Consider the following 13,208-nt stretch of genomic DNA (forward strand, 5'->3'; position numbering starts at 1 on the left):
GATGTTAAGCTGATAAATTTTCATATGACCACCTTCCTTTTTTTCTCCCGTCAGAATAATTCAACTAGAAAAAGGTAAAATATGTCTTGGATATAAATAAATATATAGATTATATACATAAGCCCTTCTCTCTGTCTTCTGTATATCTGTTTCTAGTTGTCTTACTGCTCTCTGTCCTTCTATCTGGTTCACATCTTTGAAGTGCAATATGGAAAACTGCCACATACACACTTGGAGAACCTGACAAAAGTGCAGTTTGGCAAATTCAGCTAAGAGCCAGTGGCAGTGCTCAGTCTCACCATTTCATCACAGACAGATGATATTAAAAGTGCAAGACCATTCAGGTTTGTAAAGGATAGATTTTAAAAGGCAAAACAAATTTCTGTAATTCACTGTGCATTACAGCATCAGTGCCATAAATAGGTGTACTCTCTTGGTTGCTTGCATGGCTGATTATTAAATTTATGGTGAAGTATATAAAAGTACATAAAATTAAAAGTATGCTTACACTTAAAAGCTAGTTTCTGCCAGTGTAATAATGTACATAATTGGTTCTTCACAGCTAGAAACCAGATACTCTTTCATTCATGGATTCATACCATGGCTGTCTAATTTATGGAACTGTTGAGAGAGTGCTTTTAGAGAGGTAGGGGGAAGGAGAACATTTCTTACAAACATTTCTTACATTGTTACCTGACTTGGGATGTACGCATATAATTATGTAAAATCTGTGTCTGGGTGGCTGTTTATTCTTTCTTGCAGAGTATTCTGTGCTCACTGAGTGGGAGGGTCACACTGTGAGACTAATAAGGACAGAGCTGCATCCCCCTCTACCACTCTTTGGAGACTCTCTCTAGCAACTCGGCACTACAGCAGCTCTGTACAGGCATTTTCAGTGCTTCTGGGGGACACACCAATAAAATAATTAAAGGTAAGACACTCACTATTTGTAGTCAATTATCTAAACATCTTACATGTGCACACTCACACACGCTACACTATTCCTGGCTTGTTTTGAGGTGTCTTTGTTCAAGGGTTTTTGGTTTTGATTTCCAAAATTGTCATTCAAGTTTATCATTGCTAATATTAACTATGTCTCATATAAACATGATGTATACCGTAAGTTTTTAACGTACTGCAATCAGCCTGTGCCATAGTATTCTGCTCATGATTGTGTGAATACATTGTATTTGCTAGTGGGTGACTATAGGTGTATGCTAAGATATGCAAATAAAAACAACCCTGCTAAATGAGCAGTAATTTACAAAACTGATTAAACTGTTGCGAATTGCCACTATGCTGATTGTGCATATATTTACATTTAAAAACCTACCTTGTAACTAGCAGGCGTGCCGGGCGGCCTGCGCGCAGTTTTTGGGAGCGCGCTGGTGAGCGATCAGCGGCACGGGCGGGCAGTGCCCTGCGGGGAGGGGAGAGCCCGGGGATGCCGCGGCCCGACTCCCGGCCCGACGGGGCCGATCGCCGCCCCCGGCCCGCGGCGGCCCCTCACCTGCTGGCCCGGCGCAGGTGCCGCCGCCGCGCCCCGCGGCACCGGGGCTGTCCCGCTCGCAGGCGCCGCCGGCCCGGGCGGGCTCCTGGCCCCGCTCCGCCCCGGGGCCGCGGAGGAAGCGGCGGCGGGCGCCTGCCCCATGCTCGCTCCCCGGGCTCCCGCGGCTCCCGGCGCCGCAGGCAGGGGCCGGGGAGACGGGGCGGGCGCGGCGGAGGGAGCCCGGGGCGGGGGCCGGGGGCGAGGCGCGGAGCCGGGAGCCGGAGAGCGGCTCCGGCAGCGGGGCGGGGGCGCTGCCCGGGCGCCAGCCCAGCCGCGCCGGGGAGCTGCCCGCTTGCCTTCCCGGCCGGAGTGCTGAACCCTCCCTCCGGCAAACGCGGCTCGATCCGAGGGAAGCGAGGCTGCCGGGTTAGAGTCTGTGCTGCCGAGCGCTCGGAGCGCTCCACGGGCGGCCCGTAGGCTCCGGTGCGCCGGTGGTGCGAGGGAGCGGAGCCTCCTGGAGCAGCCGGCGGGAGAGGACCCGAGCCCGGAGGTGCGGCGGCAGCGAGGGGGTGGCGGTATTGGTGATCAGAGCCCTTCAGAAAACCAGACCTCCGGAGCGGCAGCTCTACTGAATTCCTGATGCCTGCTTGTAAAGCAGGTGCAGGAAATCAAATGATAATTTATTCGAACATGTATTCGCTTTGCTGCTGGTGGGAAGGCTAGAAAAGTTAATCATGATGTAGTTGCTGTCAGTACATGACAGAATAGCTTTGATGATGAATAAGGTGCTTTGCGAAAATAATTATAAAAATTGCATCTTAGATATGTGATTTCCTTTTCTTACAGAAGATGTGATTAGAAAAATGTTAGATTTTTTTTTTCTGTGTTTCATTGAATTCCTGTGTATTTGTATGTCGCAGTTAGCTTAGAAAGAAGCTTTTGTCCTCTAATGACAGTACCAGTTTGTGTTGTTAAAGCCTGTACTTTTGTAAGATTTAAACTAGAAATTCAATATAGGCTGCTCTAGGCACTTTGCAAGGTGGAGAAATACTGCATTTTGGCTTCTTTTGTGGTTGAACTCAAACAATTGCATGTTGCCTTTGTTCCATTTGAGGACTACTTCAGCAGTCACTGTAAGTGTTGTGACACCAAACAGTTTGGCTAATATGTTGAATATTGAAAAATAATGTGGGGAGAAATATAAAAGAAAATTAGTAATTACTAATGAAATGAACATTCACTGCCTTTACAATTATTATCCCCAAGTTACTATTTCTAAGGTGTTACTTCTGCATTTATTTATAAAGAACTAAAAAGGAGTATATTTATCATTTATTTCCAAACTGGCATAAATCTTTTTTGTAGCTCCCTAAACAGGTAAATTATACACTTGTCTATGACTAGCAACTTCCTCTTCACAGTTAAGAATTCTTGTTTGCAGTATCCTGACAAGGTGAGGTGAGAAGAGTAAGACAAGATTGTTCTGAATATGCTTATTTTTTGTTTCAGATTTGTACCTGCTTGTTCACATGTGTCCAGGGGGAGATGAAGTACATTGGATCCTGCCTAGTTTGGCTCTGTATGGCAGTCTTTCTCCTTCCTGTTTCTACTTCTGTGGCTGTCAGTGACCAGACAGGTACTTCTATTTTTCTTGCCCATCACAGACCAAAGGCATAAATCTCAGTATGGAAAAATTTTTAGCAAGTAACAAGAGCCCATAGAAAATAAACAATATGAACAGATAAAATTATATAAGGTTGTTATAAATCTCTTTTCTGAAATGAACTAAGTTTGAAGCAGTTCCAGAGCAGCCTTTCTGCTTCCTGTGCTTGAAAGATTCATGTTTGGAGGTAATTGTAGTTCCTAGGAGTTTTGTTTTGTGCTTTTCTTTTCCTACTGTACAAAGCAAGATCATAAATCAGAGTTTGCAAAACTTTTGTGAACAAAATCATGTGGCTTTATTAGAGCAGACCAGTTATCACATTGACCTAAACAATCTAATGCTCATGTTAACTGCATCATACTTAATCCTTAAACTGGGTCATATGTTTCACACAGAGTGAAAAAAACCTTTTTTCCTAAGAAGATGAGGGAAAGAACTAAAAATATATGTTTAACTTAAAGCTGTTATCCATCTTCTGTAAATTTCTCATATTTCTGTGTTTTCCTCTTTTCCTTACTTTCCACGTGTTATCCAGTGTTCTCACTTAAACTCTTCGTTAACTCTCCAGCATGTGGCAAATTCTGTCTTAAAGACATATAATATGTGCTTGTCAAATATGGAACATCAGTTTTCTAGAATTATTCAGCCTCAGCAAGTACTTCAACTTATTATAATTTTCCTACAATTATTAGCAAGGAGAACATGTTTATTGCTATTTAAATTGAGTTGGGTTTTTTCTCAAAAATAAAATTAACTCTTAGTAATGTTGTTCCTTTCCAGAAATCTTATGAAAGATAATAGAAACTACACACACACAACAACTTTGAATCTCAATAACTCGTTTTAGCTCAGGCCCAAGAAATTTACAAGTCCATGACTAGGAAAATAATCCTTTTACTACCCCTGGAAACCATAAGCAGTAATAATGAATAAATAATAAGTGTAATGTGTGGGCTCTGAGGTAATAATAATGCATTGTGAAGAGCCAGAATTTAAGTCAAAGTCTTTTTTCCCTTTATATTTTTAGGGCAGTGAGGCTGAGTGCTCTGCTGATGAATTATTCTTAACCCCTCTGAGAGAGCAAGTCTACATCATAGCTGTGAAATCATTCTGTCTGAAAGAAGAAAAATAGGTTTTATTCTGTCATTGCTAGATAGTGGGTTGCAGAAGGGAATTTTTTAAAGTGCTAAAATGGTGTGAGTATGGAAGGTTCCCTAGAGATATAGATTGAAAAATGTCAAAACAAAATTCCAGGAAGCATTGTCTCTTTTATTTCTTTTTCCCCTAACGAAGTGATGCCTTAGTAAAAGTTGGGGCAGCCACAGAAGATGGGGCAGATACACTGAACTGCGAATAGACAGTGTATCTGAACTGTGCATTGCATTCTGTTAGAAGTTTGTAGCTAAGCAGCCAATGGTAAAGTTGCAGTTTTCCTTAGCCTGATTGCCACAAATAGATCAAATATGGGTCCAACTGAACTGCTAAGAAGAAAAGGAGAGGTTGAACCTCTCCTGTGAATAACTGAGGGTGTACACTTGAAAGAGGCTTCTTCAGTTTGTGGAGGTACAGGCAGATGGTGAGGAATAACAAGCCGATAGCTGCCAGCTTGAGCAGCTCTGCCAACAGCAGGTGTGTGAGTTAAGCCCAGAGAAAAACTCCAGTTGATAAGAGGAGAGAGACTCTACTAGAGTTTGCAGGAATGGTTACCGTTGAAAAAAGAAATGTGAATTATAGACCAGAAAGCAGGAGTTGGGAAAGAATGGATCCAGGAGCGGAGCAGCAGTAGAAGTAGTACAGATCCTTCTGCCAAACTTTTGTTGCTCTGCTCTGGTCAGCTGAACTGTGTCCTCTGTGTGGCAAAGTTGTCTTGTTCCAGTTTTATAATTTGTATGAAAGGTGAATCTGTTATAAATTTAAAATCTGCTTTTTTCATGGAGAAAGTAATATCTAAAGGTTTTGGGTTTTTTTTTTTTTCTTATCTTGCATTCAGTTGTTCTTTCTGGGGCCTTTGTTCCCTCCCATGTACAAGTTCTGTTTAAATCAGCGTCTGTCCTTCAATATCTGCCTGGACCATCTTTTTGGTTTTCTTCACAATCTTTTTGGTTTTCTTCCTTCAACAACAGATGCATAGCATTTATTTCCCTGAGCTAATATGGAAGCTTTTCCAGCAAAGCACATGTAGGTAGAATCTGAGATGATTATATTACATCTTGAAATTTCTCACCTACTTGAATCTAAAGGAATGGCTTCAAATACATGGAAAAGTGTAGACTAAAAATAATTGGAGGGTGGTGAGAGAAAGAAGTGTGTTAAGGGAAGGATTGACTTGTGTGCATATGTAGGGAAGAGCTTTCTGGGCAGGCATGCTGAATATACTTTGTGACTTATTCATTGGACCAATATTGTAATAAATAAGTACCAGAATTGAAAAAAAGAGTCAGAGGCTGAGAGAGTATGCTGGATCTTCTTGGAGCAGTCTTCCTTAGGCTCTGAGGGTGTCAATAAGTATTAGATTCACACTGAGGATTTCTTTCAGTTCTCATTTTTTGATATGCTTAGCGTTCATTAGAAGGAAGCACTCGCTTCTCATGATGGAGTATAGCAAATCTGAGGGGAGGGAGTTCAGGAGTTTTCCACAGGCATATTTTTGATCTGACTGCAAGCATACTTTCTTCATGTTGTCAACTTATTATTATTGGGAATATATGGGGTTTGAGTGTGGACGTTAGCTCTTTCTGTAGTGACAGCATGAAGTTCTAATTTGATCAATCCTGACAGCTTTATATTAAGAATATTACTATTCTGTCTCATTCCCAGATCATTGCTTCTTTTTCAACTTCATTTTACAATTAGAGTTTTTTAAAGCCACTTGCTAATCCATGAAAAATGTAGTATAAACAAAGTGCTGGGACTATCAGGCATGGTGAATTTTCCTTGTCTTTTGACCTGGAATGTGCTGTGAAAAGTATTGGCTATGGATCATGATTTTAGATAGGCACTTTAGCCCAAGTACTGTGAGTGATTTCAAGTATGCAAACTAGTTCAGCTTTTTGGTTTTAATGTTTTAGTACAGCTAGATACTTCTCCAAATCAATATAATGACCCTACAGTATCTCTCATATACAATGTCTGCGTATTCCTGATATTCCCTTCTGACCTGGCCTTGTATGTTTCCAGGGATGGGCAATCTACCACCTCTCTGGGCAGCCTATTCCAGTGTTTCACTGCCATTATTTTAAAGTCTAGTCTAAATCTAACTTCTTTTATTTAAAAACATTACCCCTTGTCCTGTCACAGCAGGTCCTGATAAAAAGTCTGTACTCATCTTTCTTACAGACCCACTGGCTAGAAGAATGGAGAAAGGTCCCCCTGGAGCCTTCTCTTCTCCAGGCTGAAAACCTTAATTCTCAGGAGAGATGCCTCAGCTCTCTGATCATTTTTGTGGCCTTCCTTTGCACCTATTCCAACACATCTACGTCTTTCTTGTGTTGGGGCCCTGGAGTTAGATGCAGTAGTCAGGGTGGGGGGTTTTTCATAAGAGCTGATGGGCAGAATCACTTCTCTTGATCTGCTAGCCATGCTTCTTTAGATGTAGCCCAGGATATGGCTGGCTTTCTGGGATGTGAGCACATATTGTCAGCTGATCTCCAGCTTTTCATCCATCAGTATTCTCAAACTGTCTTGTCAGGGCTGCTCTCAATTCCTTCAACGCCCAGCCTGTTTTGACACTGAGCATTGCCCTGACCCAGGTGCGGCATATCATGAGGTTGTTGAACCTCACAGGATTCCCATGAGCCCAATTCTCAAGCTTGTCCAGGTCCCTCTGGATGCCATCCTGTCCTTCAGGTGTGTCAACTGCACCACGCAGCTTGATGTCATCTGCAAATGTGCTGAGGGTGCACTCAATCCCTTCATCTATGTGATTGATTAATTAATTAAATAACATTGATCCCGAACGGGACACCACTTGCCACTGATTTCCATCTGGACATTAAGGAGTTGACCACTCCCCTCTGGATGTGACTGTCCAGCCAATTCATCATTCTCCAAGCAGTCCACACATCAAATCCCAACCTCTACAATTCAGAGATATTGTGGGGACCATGTCAAAGGCCTTGCAGAAATCCAGATGACATCCAGAGCTCTTGCCTTGTCCACTGATGCAGTCACACCGTTGTGCAAGGCCACTGAGTTAGTCATGCAAGATTTGCACTTGGTGAAGTGGTGCTGGTTGTCTCAAATCATATGAAGTCCTGCTTTTCACTACTTACTCTTCTTATGGAGGAATATAGTTCTCCAGGGGCCTAGTGTGAGTATCCAACCCTTGAACTCTGTTGCTTGGATTTCTTATTTCTGCCTGCCAATGCTGTTACGATACTTCATGACCATCTAAGTAGTCACCAGACTTGAAGTTGACTTCTTTACTGTATCACGTTCCCTTCATTCTTCCCACTCTTGTCTTAATTAACATTATACATTGTCATTTAATATAATCTTCTTTACAGAGTAAAATAGCAGAATACGAAAAAATCATATCTTATTTCCTGGTGCCTGTATACTTGAGGCTAGAGATATGTAAGAAATCTGAATTCATGACCTTGAAAGCAAGCCAGCTGGATCTGCTTATCTTCATTATGAATATGTTTGGGGTGGGCTTAGTGGTTATCATTGCTGATGTTTGCAAGTGTGTGGCTAGCTCTGAAGAGGTTGCCTGTGTCTGTGTGTTTATGAAGCCTGATCCAGTAAGAGTATGAGAAAAATGTGGGGTAATATGGGTTTCTGCCTGAAGCTTGAGTCAACACAGGACGTGGGTATACATTAGGTTGGGCTTTGCTGTTTGGCCACATTCATTGGTGTGGTCATGGTTACTGATGGAAGCTTCAGTGCCTTTGCAATGTGCATGTCAGCAGCAGTGGTAGATGGCAGCTAAAAACTTCACCTGAATGTGAAGTTTAATTATAAAGTAGCACATGGGTACTCGTGAAGTGAATCTAGGTTACACTACCACACAGGTTACACTAATCTGGAGAGGCCAAGACTGCCCATTGGAAGTTTCAGTTCCCACACAGGAAGTGCACACAAGAGATATCTGTAAGAGGGAGACTGAAGCACACGCCACAGTCTCTTCTGTCCTCGTTTGCATGGAATGGAAAGCTGAGCGTGGTGCCTAGATGGAAGTTGCAGTGTGGTTCAACAGGTGTCCTGATCATTCCAGGAATTTGGAATGCACCATTGCATGTTGCAACAGATATGTCTAGATGCAATGCCTTTTTTTTTTTCATTATGCTATTAGAAAACAAACAAAAAATTCTTACTAATCTTAGTAGTGAGAGAGAAGACAATGATCTGTGATGCACTGTCTTGGTCTGAATAAATTAATATTTTCAAGATTATTGGATTGATTTTATATTAATAAGCTCATAGCTAGAACTCTTTGATTTATAAAGATCAAGGCCAATTTTTTTGTGTAGGTAGATAAACTCATTGATTTAAAGATAAGTTAACTTGACCTATGATATCAGTGGTTTAATATAAATTTTTTAGTTCAGTCCACACAGATGCAGTTTTATCATGTGCTGAGAAATCTAGTTGTATAAATGTAAGCTTGTTCTTCTTACTATTTCATGAATTTTATAGTAATGTATTTTAACAGGCCAAGTAGGTTCATGGTTTCCCACTGGATTAGCAGGGAAGGGTTTATCTTGTTCTTTTTCTTTCCTGTTCTTGTTCTTTTTCTTTCCTGTTCTTGTTCTTTCTTTCCTTTTCTTGTTCTTTCTTTCCTTTTATCTTCATGTAGACCTTGTCATTCAGCTGCCCACATGTTGAATGGGCAAACTGCCTGTTTTGTCTCAGGCTGAAGAAAATTTAAGGATCTGCTAGCAGTCTAAAAATCGTGGAAGAGGTTAACTATACAAGCTGTAACTGCAGAAAGAATTTTCATCACTCTATAGTAATGGAAATTGTCAGTCTTGGTGTGAAGAGAGTTTGGTCTTGTTATTTGAGAGTTTTCCCTTAGCTCTCTGGTAGAAGGAATAGCACTGAACTAAAGGAGTGCATTAGCAGCATGCAATAGAAGATTCACCATAACACTTTCAGTTCTGAGGATGCGGAATACAAAGAAATAACTAACATTTAAATGTCCCGTCTATGCTGTGACTGTTATGCCACTGATAAAAATAGGTCCATGGTCCAGTCTGTGGCATGTGAGGAATCATTGCTATCATCTGGATAAAACAAAAATTAAGGCTTGAGTCTTTATTTGGAAGAAAGTGTCTGTGGGGAATAGGCTCAAACTTTCTAGTCTTTCATTGCTCAACACTCATGTAAGTTAATGCTGGGGAAAAAAAAAAGCACACTTGTGTCCCAAAAGCTTATATCACTTTAGGATAAAATCAGCAATAAATACTCTTTGTATTGAATTGTATTGAATCTGCCTTGAAATTTATTGAATATTTTTTTAAAAATGCCTTTAGGAAACCTGTAGATTTAAGAAAAAACATCTGTCCATGTATGTCTGACATTCTTTTGTGACTTCAGCCATAAATGGCTTCCTTTATGCCAGCTTATTTCTTAGAGCTATAGTTATGTAAATGTATCCTAACAACATTCATTGGTTCAGAGTGGTTGTGTATAGAATTCTATAGTTTAACAATCCATATTTGATTGAAGGTTGAGGTTTGTAAACTAAAGGGTATCTAAGGTGAGCCTGTTTCTGTCCCATGTGTGTATATATCAACTGGTGTATTGAAATTGCTATGTTACTGTGTAATTCCAGCAAATGTTTTTCTCGCTGTATAAAACTTCCTGCTAACCAAGAATGATGAAAGATTTCACTTCAGAGTTTTCAACATGAATATTCTTTACAGTTCGGCGTCTTTTCTGGGGAATGGGAATTTACAGAGTTTTTCATGCATATATTTCATCTCATTTATCATGAAACTCTATCTGTACAGGGAAAAACATGCATATCCATGTATTTATGGATCTATATGAAGGAAAGAAAAAATTTATTCTCTTAGAGCCTTAGAAGTAAATTAATTTATCTGTGATGTTACTTCTAATAGCCAATTGTTAGTTGTAACTGTAATTTTACATGTGAAACACATGGAACTTCATGAATATTACCAATAAACAAAAAGTGTTCCACACAACCTATTCTTTAAATAGTTAACATAGCTTTCATTAACCATATTATCAGGAGGTGTCTTTATGTCTGTATTATATTATATAGTTTCACTTTTACTAGTTATTTCCAATTAGCCATTCTTAATCCAGATCAAATATACTGAAATATATTTAATAGCATGTAAGGGTTTTGAAGGATAATATGCTTTCTACATCACTACAGAATGAATGATGAATTTCACATGCTTTAAGGTTACAAATATAGGGTTTTTTTAATAACAATGTTTGTTCTGGATGCTCTTATGAAACATTCAAATATAGATGATTTCCAGGTTAATGGTAGGACATTCCCTACTTTTTTCATTGAACTAATGGTTCAGAAAGCACCTTGATCTTCACTGCTCAGCAGCTTCAGATATATCTTGGACATCTTTTCAGTTGCATCAGCTCACAAAGCTCTGTGCTTGATAAGTTGACAGGCCAAATATCATAACTTGTCATCTTTGATTTCTTTGATTTGGTTTTTTTTTTAGGATTTAGCAAGGCTATTTGTAAAACTTGTTAAATAGCAAGCCTTATTTCTTACCCTTGCACAAAAGTGATATTTTGCTGTATTTCCTTCTTAAAAGTGGGTATTCCTGTATATCTATATAAAACAAGAGCATAAAGCATTTAATGCAAGTAAGAAGTAATAATAATTAGTATTGCATATTAATAATGCAGTGTCTTATCCGAGAGTTCATTTAGATTTAACCTCAGTTTACCATGTTCCAAATTTTAGAACATTCTATTTGCTTACCAAAATACTTTGGTCCAGACTTACTCCCATACTTAACTTTTGTGGTGTTTTTTTTTTCCCAAAATACAATATTGTTTTGTATTCATGAATGGGGGAAAATATTTTCTAGTAATACGGTGAGAAATATATAAAGAATTTGGAACAGATATTACTGCTTTATAGAGTGTTGTAAATGGAAACAGCATGGTAAGAATTTAATGGTTTTCTTCTGGCTATATTGTTTATATGAACTTTAACCACAGGCAGCTGAATTAAAATGTGATACAAATTCTATCTGCTTATATTATTGGAAGTGTAGTATAAAATCTGCTCTTGTTCAGATTTTATAATTTGGCTTATTGCTGCCTTTCATACCCTAAAGCAACAAAAAGAAACCTTCCTGTCAATATTACCATAACTGCCATGATAGTTTGTTGAATTCCTGTTAGTTTAATAACATTTTACCATAGGTACTAAACTGTGTTCTCTTGAAGGTGCTGTGTGTCCTTTAATGAAAACAGTTGCCCGTCATCTCCAACAAATCAACAGAGACAGTCGTGGTGTATCAGGTAAATGACCAAGCTAATGTGGATATCTGTATTAATTAGCTGGTAATGATTGCTGGATGTAATTATAAACTGACTGAAGCTGACTTTAAAATTTAAAGGCTAGGACAGAGTGCCATCCCCAAGCACCAAAAGCTGCTGCTGCTCTGAGGAGGGTGGCAGCATCCCAGAACACGTTTTTCCTCAAAAATATTCATTCAAGTTCAGCAGCCACACTAATTTCCATGTTTTTTTCCAATCATCCTGCCTTCTTATCAATTCAGATGATAAAAGAACTAGCAAATTCATTTTTCAGGTTTTAAGGTCATATACCAAGTGAATTTTGCATGAATAGTTCTAATAAAAATGAATATTGAAAGTTTCTCTGACTTCAAGTTCTACTTTTCAAAATAGTTTGTCAGTCTATATTCTAGAAATGCCAATATGCTTGTATTCAAGTATGCTAAAAATTATTATTTACTTACGATTTTTAAATTCCATTATAATTGTATCGTATTGTGCTCTGTTTTACAGGGTTTGATCTGGCAGAAAGCTTTTCTTTAAGGCAAACATCTTGTGGTGGGGAAAAGATCTGCTTTAAACTGGGAAGTGCACCTCTCATTAGAGATACAAGGTAAGATACTATTTTCATGCTTAGCTTTTAAAAGATAGAGCTCAGACTCAATGCTACTAATTAACTGAATCACTGAACATGCGTCCAAAGAATGCCACAGAAAACAGTGTGGCTGTTTTTAGACTTTTTTAGTTTTTTTCTGTGGGAAGCATTTTGATTTTGGTGTGCTATCCTTCTGGAATCTGTGAGTACATAGGTAGTAAGTTAATTGTGAATAGCACTTTCTCAAATCATGATTCTAATACTGAAAATTCCACTTTTAATACATTAATATTTATAAAACAAAGAAAACATATAACTTGCATGGTATGACAGGAAGTATTATACTAGTCTCCTCTCAATGAAGTTGCCTGTCCTCTCTCTCACTACTGCTGGCAAGATTAAAAAGAGAGAAAGTACCACTTTTTCCTTGAATGCTATTTTTTTTAATTTTCCTGGTATTCACATTTTGCCTTTGAGTAGTAACAGAATAGTGTGCACTCAGTGTAGAGGAGAAAATAGGCAAAATCCTATTCTGGTGCAGAGTGGGATGAAAAGCAAAGACTGCATGAAAAATCAAAAGGACAGTGAAAGAGTGTAAGGCACAATTGGATTGGATGGACTCAAGTTTGCATAGGGACAAGGAAATGTCAAGAAGCAGTTAGGAATGTAGTTTCAAGTTCCCTGAGCTCAGTGCGGAGAGAGGATCATCTCAGAGCTTCTTGGTTGAGATGTGCTCTGAGTCATGGGACTGTGGTTTCTGTACAGCGTGTTCCTGTGATGACGAGGGAAGCAACTGTATTCCCATGTCTTCAGGTTGGGTATTTTCTGTTGCAAGAGGTCTGGCTCCAGCTTGCCTAGTAAAAAAACACACCTGGCCCTTGGACTTCCCCTTTGCTTAGATCCTGGGCATAGCACAGAGGGACTGTGAGTAGCATGAGGCCAGGGGCAAGGAAGAAGAGGAGAGCTGGAGGCAACCAGACACAAAACAAAGT

The 13,208-nt window shown here is 39.5% G+C and overlaps 1 protein-coding gene across 1 annotated transcript in view; it reads left to right on the top strand.

Moving 5' to 3' along the window:
* The first annotated feature begins 806 nt into the window (after positions 1-806).
* COL19A1 (collagen type XIX alpha 1 chain) overlaps positions 807-13,208 on the top strand; it is a 184,881-nt gene continuing 172,479 nt past the window's right edge. The window contains exons 1-4 of the mRNA XM_038130911.1: positions 807-931; positions 2,999-3,125; positions 11,550-11,624; positions 12,135-12,234. Coding sequence (XP_037986839.1) covers positions 3,035-3,125; positions 11,550-11,624; positions 12,135-12,234 — 266 coding nt within the window. The 5' untranslated portion in view covers positions 807-931; positions 2,999-3,034. The remainder of the gene's footprint in view (positions 932-2,998; positions 3,126-11,549; positions 11,625-12,134; positions 12,235-13,208) is intronic.

This window comes from Motacilla alba, chromosome 3 (genome assembly GCF_015832195.1).
Source record: "Motacilla alba alba isolate MOTALB_02 chromosome 3, Motacilla_alba_V1.0_pri, whole genome shotgun sequence".
Classification (NCBI taxonomy): domain Eukaryota; kingdom Metazoa; phylum Chordata; class Aves; order Passeriformes; family Motacillidae; genus Motacilla; species Motacilla alba.